The following is a 23,820-nucleotide window of genomic DNA, read 5'->3' as shown; positions in this document are numbered from 1 at the left end:
CAAAAAATGGGCAGTACTTTTGCATAAATTGGTGACTGCTTTAAGGGGTTTAAAAGCAAATCCCTATGTTTTCAATCGAGGTTACTCTATGAGCTTGAAAATATGTTTCGATTTAAGGCTATTAGTGTTGTTATTTCTACTGTATGTATGTTATTTTAACTATTTGCCTATGTTACTGTGCATATATAATGTATAAAGCAACGACACATTTTAACTGATTTGTTCATCTATTTCTTAAATACAAATAAAAGGTTGTTATAGAAGCGAATGCTATTGAATTTTCTATTACCGTCAGAAATATTTGCAGACGCGTCGTTAACCTGCTGAGTAATCAGAACTTGACCGCGTGTTTCCTCATGCGTTTCATCGCTTTCGAAGTTCTGTTGCCCCTCGCACTAATTGTTGCGTCAGAACTGTGTTTAAGCTCATCCGACTTTGGAAGACGATGCCGTCCCCACGAGTTCCGGTGCAAACAAACCAAGAAATGCATTGACCGACAAATGGTGAGTGCCCATAAGAATCTGTCAGCAATGTTTAGTGTTTGAATCCACTCCTCTTGGGAAATTAACCAGTTCTTAAGGTTTTAAACAGGGGGGCCTAACATTTATCAATAACGACTCAAATGTCATTACCATGAGTAGACCATGGACCGCACCTTTAATTGATACAAGTTACAAGTTATATGGCTTAACTGCTACCAGTAAAATGCGTACTGTTTCTATAGCAGCACGGACACAAATATATGCACAAGAAACTGGCAAAGAAATTTGCTTGCTAGCAATGCAATAAAACAGGTTAACGGGTCCCTATTTATATACAATTCAAACGTCTCTGTGGGCTGTACTACGTTAGACTAATCAGCTGCATTTGGCCCGCGGACGGCAGGTTGCACACCACTGGTTTAAAACAGTGTTTTCCAACTTTGGATTGCAGATGTTTAGGGGTTCACGAGATACTTTAAAATAGTTCGTGAATGCCAAAAATAACGAAAAACATTTTCGTATTTATAGATTACACGGACTTTATGAATTCATGGCAGTTAATACAAAAGGGTAAAGATTGCAAAGACGTACATAATATCAATTCTGCATTACTCTTACTGTTTAAATAGAAATTTGCAATAAAATACTTCTGTTTATTACATTTATGATGCGTTTCTATAAGCACCGTAGTTCACTTATAACGTTTTTCAAATCACAGAAATGTTTTCCACATTTGTATTGCTTTGCCTTCCCTGGTTGAGCATTTTAAATTCCAGTTCGTGTGTTTCTAACATTTCTTGTGATACAGCAAAACCAAATAGCACCACAGGTTTCTAAACCACAGCCGCCGTCTGTTATTAGGTGTGTTGTGGAACTAAGTGGGAGGTCCGCACTCTAGCAAACATTGGGCAATGTGGTTTTTTCTTTAAAATGAGACATCCGTTGGATAAAACTGTTAAGGAGCCCTGATTTAAACCACATATCAGTCTTTCTCGAACCTGCTTGCCCTAAATTGCACTTGCAAAAAACTAAAACTTAAGGACGCATCATTAATATGAATATTGAAAAAACTCATGAAATTAGAAGATCACCAAACCGCATTGTTTGAAAACAACTGCAATGAACATATAGGACACTATACTAATAAATTTACAGTTGCCTATACAAATAGAAATGAACAATAAACAGACCGCAAAAAAATAGTACTCGAAGTCTTGTATTTGTGATTTACCAGGCTGACATGCATTAAATTTTGCTCTTGTTGCAAACGTCTGCATTTTTGCAAATTTTTTAACATAATCTTATAATTCATGAAATATTCATCAGAGCGTTAATAACCGTGAGACAACTACACACAAGTCAATGAGCCCGTTTGCCTAATGTTAAGTTGTCATTCAAATACGACGGCTAATACATAATGTTCACTTACTAACCGACCAAACCGATTTTGAAGGCAGCATGTAAAGCAGTGGTTCCCCACCTTTTTCGACGAATTTCTTCCTTAACAATTGGAAACATTTTTATTCCACCCTAAAGCACTACACAGTAGATGCTAAACCAGGGGTGTCAAACTCGCGGCCCGCGAACACTCAACAACAATTGTATTATTTAGTAAGATATTTGTGCGGCCGTGAACATGTTCATTAAAATATATGTTCTGGCGGCCGTAACTCTTTTGCCAAATATTTTGATTTTTGAACTGCTCCAAACAGATTTTGTTGTACTGAAAAGAGTATTACCAGCCTAGTAGCCATATGCGTAAGACTTTTTATACACCCATTGTGTGCAAACAATGCGAAAAAACGGGTACCTTAAGTGTCACAATATAGATTATGACGTAATAAACAATTAAAACTGATTTTCACATTGTGCAGCTCACACTGTGCATTAAGTTGGAAATTAATCTGGGCATTTGGGGCGTCAATAGTTGGTATATATGTGATACAAACCTATTTCTTTACATCTGTAATTTTAAAATAAAAACCAGCAGGTAATTGGCGGCTGTTAGTGAAATAAGGATCTGCGATGCGGCCGTAGTAGCAAAAAGGTTGTTAAAGTGTATAAAACCAGATTAAAAGTCACATGCGGCCCTCGGCATCATTTCCAAACTGCAATGTGGCTCCCGAACCCAACGAGTTTGACACCCCTGTGCTATAAACCATGTAACTATCATTTAAAATTGGGTATTTTATCAACTTAACTGGTCATATGTCCAGAGTTTAAGTGTATATTTTTTTCAAACCACGTAAAAATTAAAGTAAATTCCTCACCTCAAGTTTCAAAATTTCTACCTTGGGAAGAATTCCTCCCCGGTTTGGAACCACTGATCCAAGTTGCGAGTACTTTATTGTTTAAAAACTTGATTGGTTTGTGCAGGTTCAAAATGAATTTCTCAGTTGTGGACGCAGTGACAATAGCGATGAGGATGGACCTCCATTTAAACGTTGTCATCCACCAACCGAGTTCAGGTGTCGAAAAAGTGGACAGTGCATCTCAAGACGATTCGTTAATGTAGCGGTAAGTTTTTAATCTGAAAAGTGGTGTACACAGAGACAAGCGCGCGTTTTTTTCAAAAACGGTTAAAGTGCAAATTTGATAACGTTTGGTTCGAAAATTTTGTCTTAATCTATGCGTTTAAAATTTTATAAAGGTTTGTTATAAGTATGAGGTCGAATTGCTCCACAAATAAACATGTGTGACTAAAAAAAATTGCACATGTCACCTACTTTTAAAAACACACAAAGGTTTTTCATATAATTTACCATGCAGTTTTTAATTGCTGCTACGACATAAATCTTTAAACATTTAAGCAGTTTGCAAAGTAAAAGATTTCAAGTCAATTTTCTACAGATTTAACAACTATTGATTCTAGTTTAAATATTTTACGACTATGTATATGTGCGTTGACAAGCCAGTTTCATCGACCATGGCCCATGGACTAGATTTTTTTGCATTGTCGTTGTGGTCGCATCCATTAGCGTGTAGCAATGATAAATTATGTATGGATGCTATCGTATCAGCATTACAAGGCTTTAAGCAGCCTAAATATTCTAGTATTGATTCTAAAAAAAAAACGAATTACTTACCACACGTTCAAGACCATGCCCCTGTGTATTGCTAAAAGAATTTCGCTGACCCCCCAAAAAACGGGAACTGACATAAACTGTCTATGGGTTCTACCACCAAATCTGTTTTATTTTTAACATTACTGCCAGAAACGTTATACGCAATTATTTGTCTGCTCAAGAAAGAAAAAAACATATTTTTACATAAGTAAGTGTAATATGTCATAGCAGACTACAAGAATCAGCCTGTGTAACTGGGTGGTGACCAACGGATTTTTTTAATGTGTTATTCGACAATCAGGCGACAGTCCGAGAACTGAAAATTCCCCCTTGTCGTATTTGAGATTCTATTTGAATAAGACGGAAACTGACGATGCCCAAATAGGCGAAATTAATTTTTGTGTTTTTTCAAAAAAATAAAATATTAGCCTACACTGACGCTGATCGTCTGCTGCTCTTTTTAGGTATATTTTGTATATTTTTACACAATTTATATTTTGCTTAAACGTTGCATTAATACACTTCACTTATAACACTAAAACTACCACCTTTTCGAGTTCGAAAATCTATGGTATTCTTTTTAAAATATCACTTCGTACTCTGTCGCAGGTTTCCGGTTGTCATGACTACAGCGACGCCGATGGGATTGCCAGTTTTTCTTGTGGCACGAAAACCGAATTCAAGTAAGAACGTGGTAGCTAAGCGTCGTTGTACCCCTGTTTTCAAATTTATTTTCACTTTGACAAACCTTATAGGCAGCAAATGGTATCTTTCTTGTAGTTTATGTGTCAATTTTCTTTTTATTTCACGGATCACGTCTTGAACGCTATAGCATGTATACATGCTGTCGAACTCATGCCCATTTTGTTGCAAGTCGGTTAAATCATTTTAATTTTATTTTTTTGGTCTTGGATAGTTTGTGACACTTTAGTTCAGTGGTTCTTAACCTTATACTGATTTCGTACCACTTAACAATTTTTTGCTATGTCGCGTACCACCTAAATCCTGTTTGGACTAGTATAGTCAGTTCTGTGCATGACAAGAGTTTCTCCCAAACCAGGGCTGATCAGTGTGATCATTTGAGGTGTAATTTTGGATCTGACTTAAACTCAGTATGATAGAAAGCTACTCCTATACAAACCGAAAAGCTCTGGCGTACCAATAGTGGTACACTTATCACAGGGTGAGAATCACTGCCTTAGTTTAACCCATTATGTTTCCTTTGGGTTGGAGCAATGCCACTCGAGTTTTTTGCTCATACGTACACATGTGGCCGACATAGGATTAAAACCAACAACCTCATAAACATAAGGCGGTTTGCTAACAACTCGCCACATTGGCGATGAGTTGAGGATTTTGTATGGGATTCGAATCCAGGCCGTTTAAAATAATCCAGTCGTAAACGAAATATATTACAAATATATCATTGTAGGTGTTCCGCTGGCAACTGTATCCCGAGAAGCGCTGTGAACAACAAAAACGGAGAATGCCACGACGCACGATTTTCGGACGAGGGTATACCAGGAGGTCTACAGTGCCACCCAGCGACCGAGTTTAAGTGTGCCGATGGAGGCAGATGCATAAGACGCGACCAGGTGACTGCGCAAACGGAAACTGGGTGTCGATTTCTGGATAAGCAAGAAAAAATGTATTTGCTAGTTGGGTAATAATTATTCCCTTTCCTGAAGGGGACAATGTTTTTTCGTCCGTATTTTTTGACCCCGGATGACCCAGCGGTTTACCCACAGGCCCCCAAAACGTAGGATATAGATCATATATAATTAAAATATATAGAAAAACCAATAGTTCGATTATCTATTTCGTACACGCGAAAAGTTATTTGGCACCGACCTGCTTTTCTATACTACTTATCATTTTAAGTGTTAGCTTTTTTACCTAAAAAGAAAAGTGAAACTACGATTAAACACAGAACTTTGTCGTTTGGTTTAAAGGTCCTTGACAAACGTCGGGACTGTCCCGACGGCGAAGACGAAAATGTGACGTCACGAATCGAGCCGTGTGCGCCATCTACTGGAGAGTTTCTTTGTCCCGACGGGAGGTGCGTTGAGAGGTGGAGGGTTGGGGATGGAACTCCAGATTGCGACACAGGAGTTGATTCTGCTGATGAAATATCAGGGTAAGATTTTAGAAATATCATGTTTTTGTTGTTCTAAATTCTAATACATTGCACCGTAATAAGCTTTGTTGGGACAAACAGGTATATCTGTTTCCACCAGGTGTTTTCCACCTTGAGACAAACAGGTATATCAAAACTTCTGTAGACAATAGAATGCAAACTAATATTTGTGTACAAATAAAAAAAATTAGATTAAAGTTTGGAACTTTTTCCGGTTTTTTCTTTTTCTTTTTTTAAACTATGGGACAGGATTTAGTTAGTGCCTACATACGATAGGGGACTCGGCACCTTGTTGCCGGTGTAGTTTCTTAAGAAGCATCTAACCAAGACCGGGTTCAAACCGGGTGAAGTGATTATTTTGGCCAGTTTTGAAATGCTTCCCTTCCTAACGCCATGTTTTATCTCAATCTGGTTCAAAACCCTCCCGAGCACACATCTTCAACATAGTTCAATTATAAATTGATTTCCTTGCAGTCCTAGCGATTTCTTAATTGCTTAACATTCTTAAAAAATCTGGCCACATTGGAACTTGCTTTTGATTAAACATCAGGTAATTGTTGCAGCGCAATTTCTCAATGCAACCGAAGCACCGAGTTCCGATGTGGCGGGGAAACCCCAGCGGGAAAGTCCCACTGCATTCCTCGCTCGTGGGTGAACGACGGATTATCGCATTGCGCTGACGGCTCAGACGAACAAGTCAAATCGTTCCCTTGCACAGAAAACGAGTGGCCGTGCGACGATGGGACAAAATGCTTGTCACGTAACCAAGTGAGACACGGTTTAAATTTAGGCGGGAAAAACTTTTGGTGGAAAAATGCTCGCACAAAATTTGCATGTTTTTGAATACTTTATGCGCATATGGTTGAGTTGAGTTTTTTGACAGCTGAAACACATCGTAACAGCACAATTGCGCTAAAATATTCACCAACCTGGAAATGGTTTGACGTAGTTAGCGTTTGCTTGCTTGAATAATTATTATCAAAAGCTTTCGTGTTATAAAAAAGGTCAGGTAAAAGTAAAGTTAAATTTCGCGGCTTTTCTTTAAATTCACCTCACCTTTAACTTTACGGTTGATCGATTTTGTGCTATTTGCCAACGTTTTGCTGTTCAATCAGAATGTGTTACTGTCACTCAGTGGCTTGCAATGGTAAAGGAGTTTTCAAAGGACAGCTGGTATTATATCATCAGGTCCAACTTTGTACAAGTTTGAAAGGCAGTTGTATGTATTTATTTCCAGTTGTGTGATGGGATATTGAATTGCGATGATTGCAGCGATGAAACGGACCCGGCCATTTGCAGCAAGAATCAAACTTCACGATTCTTTGTTTGTGCGAAACCGAAAGGCCTTGGAGAAACTTTCAAGTACGTTGTCTGGTTAAATGTTTTGCAATCAGCTTCGTAATGCTCAAGGCGCACCTACATTGTGACTATGTATATTGTGTATGACAATTGCAAGAAAAACTCTCAGCTGAATGCAGGAACGCTTTATTTTTTTAAATCAGCTCACTGTCTTTAAGAAATATATTCTCGCTTGGGAATTGTAAGTTCAAATGTAATCATACTTAGCAAGATATTTCTAGCCTACTCATTGTTATATGTGATATGCTTGGTGACCGGCTGACTTGGTATAACGCCTTCAATGGGCCTGGCGTGCCATGATTCATATTTAGATTTATTCGAAGTGCATTGTCGCGAAGTAAATTGGGCGACTTGGAAATTAATCTGCTTTTGTCGCCTAAAAAATAAAAAATTTTACCGTAAACTTAAGATTGCGAGTTAGTTTAAGTTTTGATGTTTGAAAGACTCTTTATTACTGTGGGTCTTTTTGTGAAAAAATACTCGCGATCTTAGATAATGTTGTGCAAAGTACTGGACTTTATTCTGGGTAATGTTTCCAAAACCTAGACATTTTTCAAATCACGGTAATGTTTGGAAAACACCTTATGCTTAGTGGCGACTTATTTTTTTATATGCTTGATTGATGTTTCTACACAACACATTTGCTTTGCATGCAGTCAAAGCGGAATCCAATCGTCTCACTGTATTTATCGTTCGTATTTTTGCGACGGCGTGGCCGATTGCGCCGATGGCAGCGACGAACAGAAAACCGGGGAAGGATTTAAATGCCGAATCACAAATGACAACACAGGTATGTCATAAATTAAAATACTCCTTTCCTTACTCTGGTTCAGACAATATGACAGTGGTTATCTACTCGTCTATGGGCCATCAGTTCAATTTTTTTAAAAACGGGGACCAGTAGATTGTTAAGTAAGGATAAAGAAAGCATCCACAACAAGCATATTGGGTTGAATCATTCTTCAATACAGAATTTCGAGGAGTGATATCAAACAACTGTCGGCTAACAATAAATAGCCAATGACTTAGACAAGCTTTTTTCAAACTGAATATTAAATAAATTACATGCAACTATTTTCGGTTTATCACCAAATAACTTATATTTAACTTTCTGTGGACCACCCCAAAAATCATTAGGACCACTAGCAGTATTGCTCGATAAGGTTGCACCTTATTTGAATGCACTAAAGATTAGGCTACCCCTGGTTTAGAGCTGATATCACACTAACAATAGGCATTTGCTCATCAGGCCAACCCTCTGTGTGCATTTTACCACCACATCTTATCAATGATGACGTCAGCGACTGTGACGATGGTTCTGACGAGGCGCGTCACTTTCCAGTTTCAGTTAGCGGGCACTACTGTCTCAGTAACTCTCTGAACAGTGGCAGTCTTACGGTGATACGAAAGTCTCAAGTGTGCGACGGAATCTTTGATTGCTCCGACCTCTCGGACGAGTGCCTTTGTCACGTGATGCAAAGCAAAAGCACTCGTGATGTGTGTGATAGGGTTTGTCGCTATGGTGACCACGACCCTAGTGGGCTGTGTGATGGTTGCGGGCTTGGATTTGTAGGTTGCGAAACTGGCAACAACGTTACTTGTATTCAAATTGAAATGGTAAGTTTATTCATTATATGCAGTGGTGGGATTCAGCCGGTTCGCGCCGGTTCTATAAAACCGTCCACGAAATTTTATGAGATCAGCGAACTGGTTAGCATTACTGGTTACTGTCAATGGATTTACTGTCAATGAACCAGCTTAAAATTATAACTTTTGTGATAGAACCAACTGACAAAAAATGTGAATCCCACCACTGATTATATGGTATGGTAAATACAGGTATTAAAGTTCACCATTAAACTGTTCCCAACAGTTAAATAACTATTTAATAGAACAAACCGGTTGCACACTTTATTAACCGTTGTTAGATCGTTTAAAATTTCAAGAGATGGGCATCATACAATTTAGAATTATATCAGTGGGCCCTAATATCTCAGGTGCCTTATATACAATGTGGCTAGAGAACATTACAATTTTGCACATTTTTCGTTTGTATTCTTACTGTTAAAAAACATCTTTTACACAGTATACAGTGTATGATTTGAACGCTTTAAAGCTAAACGTACCCGGTTTCTCGTCCATTACAATGACAGCTATTTTGCGTTGTGCGTTTACCATAGTGTTTAACTCCCAGTCTTGGCAAAACTATATTTCTAGACGAGCACTGTGCTACGTCATACCATTGTTGCTTGCTGGTTATAAAATCGTATTGTAAAACAAATATTTATTAGCAAACTGTCTTTTACGCGACTCAAGTGGATATAAACGGGTGTAACTGATGGGGCCCTTCATATCAGAGTTGTAAGTCGGGCCGGGTTCGGGTCTGACTCTACACTCTGTGTCAGTATTTTTTGAATAAATTTAACTAGCTAAGTAGCTAGTTGCCCAACCTGGCCTATTGTCAAACAGCCCTAAAACGCCTTGTTCAAGAACAATTGTGTTTGTTGCACTGGCGTAGAGTACGGGGGTGCGGGGGCGCGGCACCCCCCGGCCTTAACCTTTGTATCACGTCAAAATCGCATCTTTGTTCAAGTTACGTCGGTTAATTAAAACGTGTTTCCAGCTAAACAAATGCGCTTGCATTCACGCCATTGATCGAACAGACGTCGGTTGAAACGTAACAATTGTAATTGTTTCGCAATAAATGAGCTTTTTTAATGCAACATAAACATGACTTATAGACCAGTGCTCCGCAACCTTTTTTCACGCAAGTCGCACCATACAAGCTTTAAATGTTCGCCGGCACACCCGAACCAAAAAATGCGATTTGAATTTTTGAAAACCTAAAAAAGCATTAAGCCAGGGGTCTTAGGCCAAAAACAATTTTTACGTTTGGAAAAGGCCGTACTATTGGAACTTTTTTTGTAAAAGTAATATGCCATATAATGTACATAAAACATTTGTAATGTAATAAACAAGAAACAAATATACGGTGTAGCAAAGTAAAAAGTGCAATAAACTACTATGTATGAAAACAATGGCATACAATGCCGAAACAATTGGAAAATTTGACGCAACAATTGGAATTGCTGATTTACAACAGTAGGAACTATTTTCATTTCTAGCCATTACTAATAAAAATTGATTGTTTCTTAAAATTAGTGGTCTGACTGGGTATTCCACCTGAGGTAAATACCTAAAATTTAAAAGTTAGTTCGCGGGCGGCACAAAAACCCTCTTGGGGCAACACCAGACCGCGTGTTTTGAGACCCCTGCATTGAGCCATTGTAAAGTATATTATGACGTAATAAAACACGAATGTGTAGTGAGTAGTGTAGCTTCAGTTTGGTGTTGTGAACTGTATCATTTGCTATAATATTTAAATACACAAAAACAAATTTGAAACAAAAGTTACTGTTTTGCGGCGGCACACCCAGCATCGTCTTGCGGCACACCAGTGTGCCGCGGCACACCGGTTGCGGAGCACTGTTATAGACTAACGTTTTAGTATTATTTGTCGCAATAACTCTCTGCAATAAAAAATAAATATAAAAATAGTTAATTTATTGTTTCCTAAGCCGAGTTTAATGTCCGTTTGCAAAGCTCTGCAACGGCCTAAACTTGTTCCAAGGTGACCTAAGTTTAGGCGTTAACAATACATAGTCGCCTATATTTAAAACGTGAATTGCTTTACTTTTATTCCCCGCCGTAACACGTTACTTTAAACTTAATCGTTGTTAAAATTGCTGATTCGGCAAATCGTCCTTTTGTTACATCAGACGTTATCAGACGCAGAGCAAACCAATCGAACCCAGAGAAATAGCGCCAAGTGACTATTTGCCAATTAATGTGATAGAAACTACATGCTAAAGCCATGGGCGCCGGCAGAAAATTTTGCAAGAGGGGGCAAATTTTGGCTGATAGGCTGATACTTTACCGCAGGGGTTACCAAACTTTTTTCACAGCGGGCCGGATAAGTTTAAAAATGATTCGGGCGGGCCGCATAGTTTTCATGCCCTAGCACCGTCTTTTCAAACTTAGCACGCGCGGCGATTTTTACAGGGGCGCCAAGATATGGCCTTTCTGCAATCCCATTTAAAGTGACTTAAATTGTATAGTTAGTCTCATCTTACGAGCAATGGTTGTATATTACGTAACAAGTAGGCAATTGTTTGCGCACAATTAACATTAGTGGTCTTGTCTGTGACGTAACAAACTGGGTTTTGATCAATCCTGAGCGTTGTAATCCTATGAAACTGGGTAACATTATTTCTTCATATCGCGACAGGAAAACTCTCGTAAGAAGTAGATTAATTCTTGAATGTTACAAAGTTATCAATACGATTTGGCAAACCAAAAACGTGGTCGCGGGCCGGATGAAATGACCTCGAGGGCCGGATCCGGCCCGCGGGCCGTAGTTTGGTGACCCCTGCTTTACCGCATCAAGAATTTGTTACAAATGAAGCCATAAATCGTGTACTTCACAATTGAGTTGCCTAAAAGTTAAAGCATTGAACGATGTCACAAATCCCCGCGCTGCCAATTTAATTAGGTTTGCTGCTAAATATGTTAAATTGAGGTACACTGAAATTCCAAGGGGGGGGGGGCAAGTGCCCCCTCTTGCCCCTACGTGGCGGCGCCCATGGCTAAAACACGTAAAAGGTGGACCGTAATTATGGGTCCCCTTCCCTGAAGGGGACACATATTGTTTTTGTCTATATTTTTTTTTTCTTTTTTTCTTTTTTCTTTTTTCTTTTTTCTTTTTTTCTTTCTAACGCAGATTTGTTCCCACGTTTTGGTCAAGAAAGAATGGTTCAAACTTTTTCAAATTTACATACATTTAAGATATTGGTCTAAAGATGGTCCATGTAAATTTTGACCCCGTTTGATCCCGCGGTTCACCCACAGCCCCCCAAAACGTGAAATTTTTAGCGCGGCTATTGTTCCCACGTTTTGGTCAAGAAAGAATGGTTCACACTTTTTCAAATTTACACACATTACAGATATTGGTCTAAAGATGGTCCATGTGAATTTTGACCCCGTATGACCCAGAGGTTCACCCACAGGCCCCCGAAACATAAATGTGTCTAACGCTCGTTTGGTCAAGAAAGGCACTGTAGGCAGAAGTACCAAGAGAGTAACTCACTGGTTTACGATAGCGGGAGGGCTCAGCTTGACGTCGGACAGATGGTTTACGAGACGTCGTTTCAGTGATTAGAAATCAGCTGTTTTGCACAGCAATGCTATGTCGTTTTATTAAGTGGTCACTCACATTTTCGGTTTTGGCGAAGGTTTTACACCTATGACGTGATTTAAACCTAATAACCGTGCTTCGGTTTTGTATATGTCAAGAAAAACTTTGTTAATAAAAGTTAAGATGAAAAAATTAACTTGAGTTTTGCCAAATAAATGTTTTTTTAAATGCTCGTTGTCAGGTTGGCTGCCGCATGATCACGGGTTACTTAAGGTCAACTAGTCGGTATTACAAACACAGCTCAGAACTTTCTTCATAACGTAGCGTTTTTTTGACAATCAATTTAGGAGTCAATACTCAAGGCATGTATAAATTAGGCTTAACCGTATTGTTGAACACGAATGACGGCGTGCTATTGAAAACGGTGTCAAAAGGTCAAACGGTCGTTTGGCGTGTGCACCCTGAGAGGTTACTACTGGTCAATGGTACTCGTTTTGCGAAACAAAGTTAAATGAAAAACAATTTGTTATGTATACACTTGTAGCAAATTGCTTTTTAATTTAAAGTGTCTGTAACACAACTGTTACAGCTTTCTAAAAAAAATTGTGTTCAAAACCCGAATATCTGGGTCAAAGCAAGAGATTAGATTTAAGTCTTTGTTACGTTTTTTTTAATTTTGTAATTACATGACAATAATAGTGCAAAAAGAATACGAACATTTTTTTTATTGTTGGGTTAATGCTTTCTAAAAATTTGTCCTTAACAATGTAAAAATCACCGCAACATTTGTTTACTGTAAATCCGCACAAACGCGCGTGTGGGGACCCATCAGTTTTTGTTTACAAAAACAATCATATGTGTAGATCAAATGATGTGTATAGTTAATTGGTAAATATCGTATAGAATATATAAAATGGAAGTATATCAGAAAGCCACTCTTCTAGTTTGGTCTTATACGGGTACAGATACTGTACGTGGTATAGGCATCGTTTTTGGAAGATCAAACGGCGCACCCCCGGTATTTTTTAAAACTCTACGCCTATGGTTTGTTGTCTTGGTATTTCCTGGGGCATTAATGTCTGGGCCTGTCAATCAAACTTTCGGGCCTAAACGGGCTTCTCAAAAAAGGTTCGGGTTCGGGCCGGGTTTCGGACTTGTATTTTTGTATTCGGGCCGGGTTTGGGCTCCAGTTTCAGGCCTTACAACTCTGCTTCATATCCTTGTTAATGGCATGAGCATTTGCCGAAACGTTTGAACAATCAAGCATGTCGCTTATCATTAAACTGTTTTCTACCTGGCAGATTTGTGACGGTAAATCTGACTGCGCTGACGGCAGCGACGAGGCATCTTGTCGCACCACTGTAGGGGTTTCCCCTACCGATCGCAGCAGGGAAATCCCCTACCCATGTCCAATGAATGAGACGCTCAAATATCTTTCCCATCGGTACACGGAAGTGGCAAGTGTAGCGAACCGGTGCGACGGCCTTCCCGAGTGTGTGGGGCTGCATGACGAATGTGATAACGTCACTGATGATGTCATGTGCGCACACGTCAAAGCGAGACCGATGTATTGCGAACATTTAAGCGGAGTTTGGGCGTAAGTAAAACAGTTCTTGTTTTTCATGTTTATGTTTTAAGTTGTCCAATTTAACCAAAATTGTTAGCACAAAAATTAATCGATTATGAAACAATAAAATACTATATTATGGGGCAGCTTCCAGGCTTGTGTACCCATGGGCTGCTGTTTTTGTTAAATGTCGAGAACAAAAACAACAACAAATATTCAGCATAAGACGTAAGTGTGTACTATGCACTTCAACTAATTAGTGACAATATTTCAGTTAAATCGAGAATTTTGGATTATATTGCATATGTAAAGGCAACATGTGAAGCCACCGATCCATTTACTTTACGTTTTAAGTCTTCTCCTAAATGTTGCAGGTGTGACAATGGACGGAAACCACTTATTCCGGCCTTTGTTTGTGATGGTGTCAATGATTGCACAGATGGAATTGATGAAAAGTTTTGTGAAAATATTCGATTTAAATGTGAAGTCATCAAGTCGTCAACTGTAAGCATTTCATAACTTTGCTTTAAAAGACACTGTTTGACCAAGTTTTGCTGTTGTATTGCAGTGTGTGGGTGTTAAAGACAGTTTGTAAATAGACTGTGTTGTTAAAGTGTTTTTTAATAGTTTTTGACTGAAATTTTCAATATAAAGTACTGTACTTACTACTTATAGCTGAAAACAAATAGGTCCTGCTTTTTGCTTGAGTTTAGTGTGTTAAACAACATTTAAAATGCAACAAGACTTAAAAACTGCTTACTGTGCTTTTTTGACATCACACATAGGGATTTGCTCCTGGTATACACTTAGTCATTAGTTAAATTATTTTGGGTTTTTAAATGCGTTTGATGTAGGACACCAGGAGGAAAGTAAGCATCAAACAAAGTCAAGTGTGCGATGGTGATGTGGACTGTTTGGACCGAAGCGACGAACTGAGTTGTTCAAATCACTTTTACTGTCGCGACAACTCAACTCCACTATTTGTTGATTTGTAAGTTTTGAACGATGGAATTGCCAAAAAGTATTTATTCCATTCAAATGTTTCAATCAAATTAATAGATATTAGAATATTTTGTTTTTGAATCCAGCATTTGTAAGTGAATCTAGCTTTTGTAACTTAGTCGCAGTTAACCCACCAAATGCAAAAAATCATTAAATGACAATTGCTACATATTAAAAAATGTACATGATGCACATGTCTCGACAAACGCACGAACTATATCGTTATTGTACACTGGATCCATTGTAAGCAAAACCACATGTTTACACTATGTCTACACATCAGTTTATGCACAGCTTGAGCATTATAAGTTTGCTAAATTTACAGAACTTGTCCCAGGTAAAAAAGTAAAAGCTTTTTGTTTGCTTTGCTAGAAAAATGGTCCTTGACGGCAAACGGGACTGTTCTGATGGCAGCGATGAATGCCCGGACGATCAGGTATTCGCTGATGACCCACTGTCATCCAGGGATCAAATGATTAAGAATTCGGGTTTGAAAATTTGGTTATGGATAATGGCCGTTGTTGCTATTGTCGGAAATACCTCGGTAATTGTTTCAAGCGTCAGAAAGGTGTCGAGAACTGAGTATGGAAAGGACAAGCAGAAATGCTGCCCTCGAAATAAAGGTTTGAATTAGTTTTAGTTCCCTTTTGTAAAAGAAAATTGCCTTAAATTTTCCTTTGGCCAATTTAAATTTCCCATAAGAAGGGTCACTAATACTATGTTTCAATGTAGCGTTTGGGTTTAGTTCAACTCTTGCCTATGTCTTAAATTTAGCGACAAAACTGCAATTGCAAATAACTAATGTATACCAATTTTTTAATATTAAAATGGTGCTTTTATTAATTTATTTTTTTATGATGAAAATGTGCAAGTTGAATACTTTGTTGCAGACTATATTTTAATAAAGATGCCGACGCTTCTAATAAGCTTTAGATGACTGATTTTGTATTTCTACAGATCAGGTTTTTTCTTTTTAAAACTGACTTTGCAGTGCTATAGCTGTAAGTAAAACGTATTTTTGCGTTTTAGGTGCGCTTACCGGAGCTAAAGTAGGCAGACCAACAAGTTCGTTAGCAAAATGCATTGACATACTAGTCTTGAACTTGGCCGTGGCTGATCTTCTAACCGGAATCTATCTCGTAAGTAGTCGAGTGCCTCAAAATCCTCAAAAACAGTCATTTTCGCAACAGAAAGCATGTCACTTTGTGTGTTGAAGCACGTAAAGGTAGCTAGGTTAGTTAGGAAAGCTACTATCACTGTGAAGATCTAAAATTGCCCTAACTGACGATGACTTTTGAAAGGGTGAAATTCATATTTCTGGCTTAAAAATAAAAGGTTTGAACTGGCGCTGATCGTCTGCCGCTCTTTTTGAGTAATTTTGCTTATTTGATAAGTGAAGACTGATCCTTCAGTTAAAGCCATATGTTGATTCCTATGGTATGTTCTAAACTTTTGTCTTACTGCCTTGAAGATTTAGCTTTTTTGATTTAGGGGTTGTGCCGAATTTCAAAACCAAACTCTTTGGGTTTATTGCATAAATGTCATAATATCTATGTTATAACCTATTATCGTTTTAACTTATCAACTTTTCCTGAACCAATGAAAGCAGCATATAAATGTGTTTGTGGTATAACAGATAATAATCGCTATCAAGTCGTTGGAATTTGCGGGATCTTATTGTGTTCATCAAGTCACATGGAGAAGCAGTTCACAATGTCAAAGTCTCGGCGTTTTGGTTCTCACCTCATGTCAAGCCTCTGTAAGTGCAGTTTGCTAAAATCAAAACGCTAAAGATAACCGAATCCTGGGGTTTGTTTCGGGCAAACTGAATCATCACAAAACAAATCAACTCTGTGAACTACATCCTAAAATTGCTTTCAGAAATGATAGTTTGTTGTGTTGACAATTGTTGTATAAAGGCTATCTTATAAATCTGCAACCATAGTTTGCCACAAAACAATAAAGAAATTTAAAATGGCAGTTAGATTAAACCATTGGTTCTTCAGCTGGATTAGGCAAAGCTGTACCAGTGCTTTGGCGGACGTTACATAATAATTATTCAAAGTTAATTTAGGGAGATCGCAAAGAGTAATAACTATCAACTTTTTTCTTGATTCTTAATTGACTTATGATTCCATTCCACTGCAGGTGGGAATAATGGTAACCCTGACGACCTATAGACTCTATGCAGTCGTAAAACCATGGAACATGTCACGTGCTCGTGTCAAGGTCGTGATTGGCTGGATTTGTGTCACGTGGGTCTTTGCTATCGGCTTTTCTCTGCTGCCCACGCTCAGGGCCTTGGAAGACGCCTTTGTGACGTCATCAATCATTTCGAACACAGGTCGGCACCAGGGGGCGCAGTTCTTTCCCGGCCTCGCGGTAACGAAGAAGAAACTTGGCGAATTTGTAGAGATGGCTTGTCTGTTGCTAAACAACGGTAATGCCGGAGTACCAAAGGTAAGGAATCAAAAGTGTTTGGGAGCGCTGGTTTAAACCATAGAAATCATTACCTCTATCTTGATTTTACAACATAGCCAAGCATGTAAAATGTACAATATAACAAGTGTATGCGAACTGTACGTTGTCTTGACAGATTTGCTACGAAGCCTCCATGAACGTCAGCTCTTGGTATACACTTAGGAAAACAACCGAGCACCTTGTCCCAGGCTTGCTTACCGACAGGAATATCGGATACTACGGCACGCACGGGGTATGCCTTCCAACACTGTACCATATCAACTCCACAGTTGGCGCACACTTTACACTGTTTATTATGGTGTTTAACTTCGTTTCATTCGCATACATCGCTTCCGCGTACGCTGTGATCTTGTATCGCTCGGCGGCTTCGCAAAAACCGAGCCAGTCGACGGCGGATGTACCCAACCCTCAATCCGGACGACGTAAGCCTGCTAATCGTGTCAAAGAAATGCATAGCCGTATAACGAGGCTCATTGTTACCGACTTCGTCTGCTGGATGCCGGTGTGCATTTTGTCGTTCTGCGGGATTTCAGGCGTCAATCTACCGCCAATTGTCTACACACTTACAGCCGTTGTGTTGCTCCCAATCAACAGCGCCCTCAACCCGCTTTTGTACTCTGACGTCATACAGTCGCTCTCGTGTGCCGTCTTGCGAAAGGTGCGTTACATTCTGACTGGGTCCATGGGGCGGCGAAAAGATTCTTTTCCGTTTACAAGCGACCGATCAAATAGTATTTCCAACCAACGCCGTCTTTCTGTAAAACCCGAAGTAGTGAACTGTGACGTTCCAGATATTGACCCCCGTGCGCAGTCGAGCGGAACCGTCCGCGACCGATTTATTTCGCTAATGCTTTTGCGCGACAAAAAAGAAAACCACGCGTTGTCAAGGATACGAACTCAGCTGACTGAGATCGATACAAGTCACGCGCAATTGCGTCATAACCAGTCATCGGACGCCCTTGGTAGCAACGCTGAAGCTCTTATTCCAAAAACCACGACCTTGTAAGCAGAAATGGACCAACGGTTTCTTGTGCATTTGTTTTGCGTGTAGTAAAGTATACTCGCTCAAAGAGCTGTGATATTTTGGGTCATGGGCGCCGGCAGAAATTTTTTCAGGGGGAGGGGGAGGGGATTACTATATCAAGTAATTATGTACACTCGGCGTAAAATATATGCAGCAGATTTGCGTCAACAATGAAATTCCCCGCACAGAAACACAACTATGAACCAATTTGTCCGTTTAAAATACATAAAAACGGCGGAGGCTGTGGAAACAACACTATAGCGCAAACCAGTGGTTCCCAACCGCCGCTCCGCATAAATATTTTGCCGGTTTGCAAATTAGTTTACTTTATGTATACTTTTCAAAGTAGGCTTTTGTGACATTTATGATTATTTTATCATAAACTGCGTCTAGCATTCAACATTTCTTTGTAAACATCTAGAGATGAGATTTAAGATGAGATTCATACTGGCAGCTAAACAACAGCAAACATCCCACTAACATTGACTTTGTATGTAAATAGATTGGCGTTTTGTTGTTTTAGTTGATTGCAGTTGGGTTGCAATTTTTCGTTCTAAATGTATGGGCTATGACTAAACCTTGCATTATGTTGCGAAACCACAACGTTGGTGAACAAAAAGCATACAAATAGCTGTTGCATTCACTACGATCTTTTGTTGCCGGTCCGTGGAATTTTTTTAGGTTTTTACCGTTCCAGTGACGTAGAAAGGTTGGGAACCACGGGCGTAAACAATGCAGATATCGTTAAAGTCGCTTGTTCAGACATTTGCTTGACTATTCTAACTTCCCTTCTGGGAGCATTATCGTTTTTCAGTCATCATTTTTTTTAAATTTTGCGCTACTGCAAGTGCCCCCTCTTGCCCCTACGTGCCGGCGCCCAGGTTTGGGTCACCCACAAGTATTGCTAGCTTTTTTTTATAGATTTTAAAAGTTATGCATATATCTGAGAGCTCATGTTAAGTTTAGAAAAATGCCTTTTGTTTGCTCAAACAGTTTGAACATATCACAATAACGTGCAAACACTTAAATAAGCTTTGTCAAGATAATAGTAATCACAACTGCACTTCCCGAAAAAGACAGCAGCCCTATAGCAGTATATTATTGTGATGAGTATTTATTTGGCACTGCCTCAAGTCTGTGTAAGCTTATTGTTTAACTTTCTCAGCGTGTTGAAGTTGCTGTCTTTAGATAAAATTCCACCAGTCTGACTGGGATAAAGCAATGCCGTTCGCTCAACTGCTTAGTAGAAGTAAACTAAGTTTAGGTGTAAACGTATTAGTTTTGTCTTAAAAGCTGTTCACTTTTTTGTTGCTTCTATGGTATGGAAAGCATACTGTCTAAATTCAATCAAAAGCTTTCTGAATTAAACTTAATAATTTATTTGTGAATCAAAACCACTTATATTGGTTGTTGTCAGACTGACCTTGTTCTAAGTCCTATTCGTAATAACTGGTCTTAACATAAAAAAAGGTGCGGTCAGTTTATCAAACTCCGTGTAATAATCGACATTCACAAACCAATTCACAATCTGCAAGAAGAGAGCTATCAGCAGATGAACAAAAACAATACAAAATCTGAAAAACGTGACTGTAACAAAACTAACTATAGGGCAAGGCATTTTAAGTCCAAAAATCGCTCTTACTATTTCAACCAAACATTTTACACGCTTTGTCACAATTTGAAGATTGAACAACACTTGTACAAACAAATACGAAAATTATCTTTCGAAGTGTATTGGGAACAAAGTTAGTTTTGGCAAAAACATATTGTAAACGTTGTTTGTTTTTGATACTGCATCTACTGCACACATCGATGTTTAGTACGAACAGTTTTCTTGTATAATGTCGAAGCTTTAGTATTTTCATTCATCATTGGTAGCAAAATTCGATAAGCGAGAAATAGATGACCGAAGAATAGACAATTTTGTCATGAGCCAATGCTTTGCTTTGACCAACTGATTCTCAATCGCTTTGGAGTAAAGCAAGGGGTTAAGGGCGCTGTTGATTGGAAGCAACAGACAAGCGCTCAAAACATAAGCATCTGGGGGCATCTTGATCCCTCCAATACTCAAATATCCCATAACACATATTGGAATCCAGCAACAGAAGTCGGTCAAAATTAATCTGAAAATTCTCCTTTGCATCTTAGAGCTGACATCAATATTTCTGGCTCCTTGCATGCGGTTACTCTGTCTGTAGATGAGAACGTATGCAATTACCATATAGATAAACATGATGCAGTTAATTGTGATTAGAAACGTTGAATATTCCCAAGCAAATTCGTCTCTTGTGGCAAACAGACGGGGCATACAAACGCTGGTTTCTCCATAATATCCAAATTCTCCCTTGACAGAATTACGTGGAAATGACATTTTGATTGTTTCTGTTACTTCGTTCCAGCTTTCAGGCTTGATACCTGTGATTCTTTCTGCCAGAAGAGACATATTTTCTCTGGATACAAAATCCTTTCCAAAGAAATAATTTGGAAACCAAACATCAGTCACAAAATATCCAGAAGCGACCTTCAGCAAAGGAGCCGTTGCCAGAAAAATAGCAGAAATCCAACAAAACAGTTCAGCAAGTAAAACTCTACCAACTCCAAGACTTCGAATTGCAAATGGTTTAAATGCTGAAACAAGACGATATGTGGTCATGGTTGTCATTGTAAAAACCGAAGCCTCCGACGATAGTACAACAAGTCCTCCAAGTCCAGAACACAAACTACTTGATCTCCATTCCTTATCAAACAAACAATACGAGCCAGAAAAACGAGCTCCTTGCACCACAACGGTCAGTAAATAAATACCCATGAGGAAATCCGATACGTTAAGGTTAAGAATAAAGACGCTGGTGTTAATAAAAACGTTTTGGTCTTTTTTGGCGTAATATAGGCTGCGTATAGTTGCAAAAAATACAAAAGAATTTCCTCCCAAAGCCAGCAAAGCTGTGATCCAAAAAGTTGCTCGGTAAAAAGCATTGGCAATCATTTCATTCACATCTGCAAATACATCTCCAGCCAAGTTCACACATTCGTCACTTCCATCAGTACAGTCTAGAATTCCATTTTGCACCAGTTTCAGTTCAATCGACAAAGGTTGTTTATTTAAACAATAAAACCTTTTCTTTTCACATCGGCATCTGGCCTCATCGGATTTATTGTCACAGTCGATAATTCCGTCACAAATATGTTTTCTGTCGATGGAGAATCTGTCCTTACTTTTGCAATAGTAGCGAGTATTATGACAGAGTTGTACAGCTTCGTCCGAACTATCGTGACAATCTACTTTTCCGTCGCATACCTGTCTTTGAGCTATGTTAATCTCGTGATTTGAGTAACAGTAAAACAATTCCGAACAACTGGCTTCGCCAATGATGCTCAAACCGTCATTAGTTGCGCCATCACACACAAAAGGAACCATGTCCTCAAACTGCACCATATGTGGTTTTCTAACGATTGGAAGCCTAAAATTGTTGGAATGTTTGGCCGCATTTATTTTGTCATATACTCTTGCACATTCTTGTTTTTCTTTGCGTTCAGAAAGGGAAGTACTGGTTTGAAGACACAGAGCAGGACTCTTTTGAACCAAACAATACTTCGTGTTAATTTGATCCGCACATTGCACAGTAGAGTTACACAAAATCCCTTCCGGAGCCAGACAGTCGGAATTGTTGTGGCAGGGCATCTGATTTCGTGGACAATTACCTCTTATTTCATTACACAAACTCTGATTTGGACATAAACATTCATCCGACATATCAAAACAATCCAACACCCCGTCACACACTTGCTTTGGTGATATAATTAACTTTTTGTCCAAGCACTGAAAACATCGGAACTGTCCGTTGACAAAACAAAGATCCGAATTATCAGAGCATTGTGCCATAGAATCGTAAACGTTGGCTTGAGGCAAAACACAAACACCTTGTCTCGATGGTCCAGAACATTTAAATCCAAACCCTTCTCTGATCTCGTCGCTTTTATCACTGCAACCAGTGGCCAAATCACTGAATCCGTCGCAGAACGAAGAATAGGATAGCATTTGTTGATTTTCACAAGCGAACAAAACCAAACAATCTTTATCGAGAAGTTTGCATTCTGTGGTGAAACAAGTAAATTTTTCGTGTTTGCAACTGTTGACATCATTTGCACATGACGGCTGAACCACTTTGTTGCACACTGGTGGAAAAGGTGCATGAACAAGATAACGTGCGAGTTTTTCACTCTCACAAGTTGTAGCGTGTATTGTGCAAGATTTGCATGTTATATTAGAGATTGAACAAACTTCGTCACTCATGTCGAAACAATCGTTGATTTTATCGCCTAGCCAGTCAAAAGGGATGCATCTACCTGCAGATGGACAATGTTTGTTACCAGGATCACATGGACATCTTGCATAAACTCCAGAGCAATTGCATGTGTGTTCTGATTCGTCACTGCCGTCAAAACAATCATAGTTTCCATCACACATTAAAGATTTGTCAATACAACTTCCTTCCTTTCCAATGCACCCCTTCGTGTCCACACATGCACATGTAAACTGATTAGCTGGACAAGTGCAATTGACCTCATCAGTGCCATTTGGACAGTGGGATATCCCATCGCATTGTTGAAAATTGGTAATGCATCCAGGAAACCTTGCACAGGAATGTGTGTCAAAGCAGGGGCATTTAAATTCTCCAATTGGACAACTACAATTAGTTTCGTCACTCCAATCTCCACAGTCATTTATGCCATTACAGTGCCAGAATTCGTCAACGCAACCATAACTACCAGTGCAATTTTTCGTTTTGTAGCAATCACATTCGTACCAGTTGGCACGACATGTACAGTTTTCTTCGTCGCTCCAATCTCCACAAGCATTTCCTCCATCACATTGCCATTTCTTTCCAATGCACCCATAATCATGAATGCAGCTTTTTGTTTTGTAGCAATCGCATTCGAACTCGTAGTCCTGACAAGTGCAGTTTACCTCATCACTCCAATCCCCACAGTCATTTCTTCCGTCGCATTGTTTAATTTTGGTAATACATCCTTGAAGCCAAGAACAGTTTTGTGTTTTATAACAATCGCATTGAAATCGGTCAGCTAAACAGGTGCAATTCACTTCGTCACTCCAATCTCCGCAGTTGTTTATTCCATCACATTGCCAGTCCTTACCAATACAGCCATATTCAAAACTGCAGTTTTTTGTTTTGTAGCAGTCACATTCAAACGTTTCAGGTGGACATGTGCAATTGATTTCATCGCTCCAATCTCCACAGTCGTTCAATCCGTCGCATTGATATTCTTTATCAATGCATCCCCCAACCCACGTACAGTTGTGTGTTTTTAAACAAGGGCATTCAAAAGTGTCAACTGGACACGTACAATTATCTTCATCACTTTTATCCACGCATTCTATCCTACCATTACACTTCACGTGGCTTGCTAAACATCCAGTTTTTCCTTTGCAAGTATTGTTGAAGCAATTACACTGAAACTTTTCTTTTGGGCAAATATCATTAAACTC

General features: G+C 39.0%; 1 protein-coding gene across 1 annotated transcript; it reads left to right on the top strand.

The window, feature by feature from the left end:
• The first annotated feature begins 256 nt into the window (after nt 1–256).
• Nucleotides 257–18,357, top strand: LOC145229367 (uncharacterized). Its single transcript, XM_080094690.1, has 17 exons — nt 257–503; nt 2,859–2,999; nt 4,157–4,230; nt 4,980–5,142; nt 5,500–5,684; nt 6,248–6,452; nt 6,922–7,046; nt 7,700–7,833; nt 8,293–8,660; nt 13,539–13,834; nt 14,179–14,308; nt 14,659–14,795; nt 15,179–15,429; nt 15,836–15,945; nt 16,443–16,565; nt 16,955–17,266; nt 17,403–18,357. Exons 1-17 carry the CDS (start codon nt 357–359, stop codon nt 18,291–18,293), a joined length of 3,792 nt encoding a protein of 1,263 aa, XP_079950816.1. The 5' UTR covers nt 257–356; the 3' UTR covers nt 18,294–18,357.
• The last annotated feature ends 5,463 nt before the right edge of the window (nt 18,358–23,820 follow it).

Source organism: Phallusia mammillata, chromosome 5 (genome assembly GCF_965637545.1).
Source record: "Phallusia mammillata chromosome 5, kaPhaMamm4.hap1.1, whole genome shotgun sequence".
Classification (NCBI taxonomy): Eukaryota; Metazoa; Chordata; class Ascidiacea; order Phlebobranchia; family Ascidiidae; genus Phallusia; species Phallusia mammillata.
The sequence above is the reverse complement of the archived record's forward strand: the minus strand, read 5'-3'. Positions and strand labels throughout refer to the sequence as shown.

Excerpts from the sequence above, each read along its gene's own strand:
- LOC145229367 (XM_080094690.1), top strand. The coding sequence starts at position 357 with ATGCGTTTCATCGCTTTCGAAGTTCTGTTGCCCCTCGCACTAATTGTT. Across the intron at positions 13,835-14,178 it reads CATTTAAGCGGAGTTTGGGC|GTGTGACAATGGACGGAAAC; the intron begins GTAAGTAAAACA and ends TAAATGTTGCAG. Across the intron at positions 17,267-17,402 it reads GTAATGCCGGAGTACCAAAG|ATTTGCTACGAAGCCTCCAT; the intron begins GTAAGGAATCAA and ends TTGTCTTGACAG.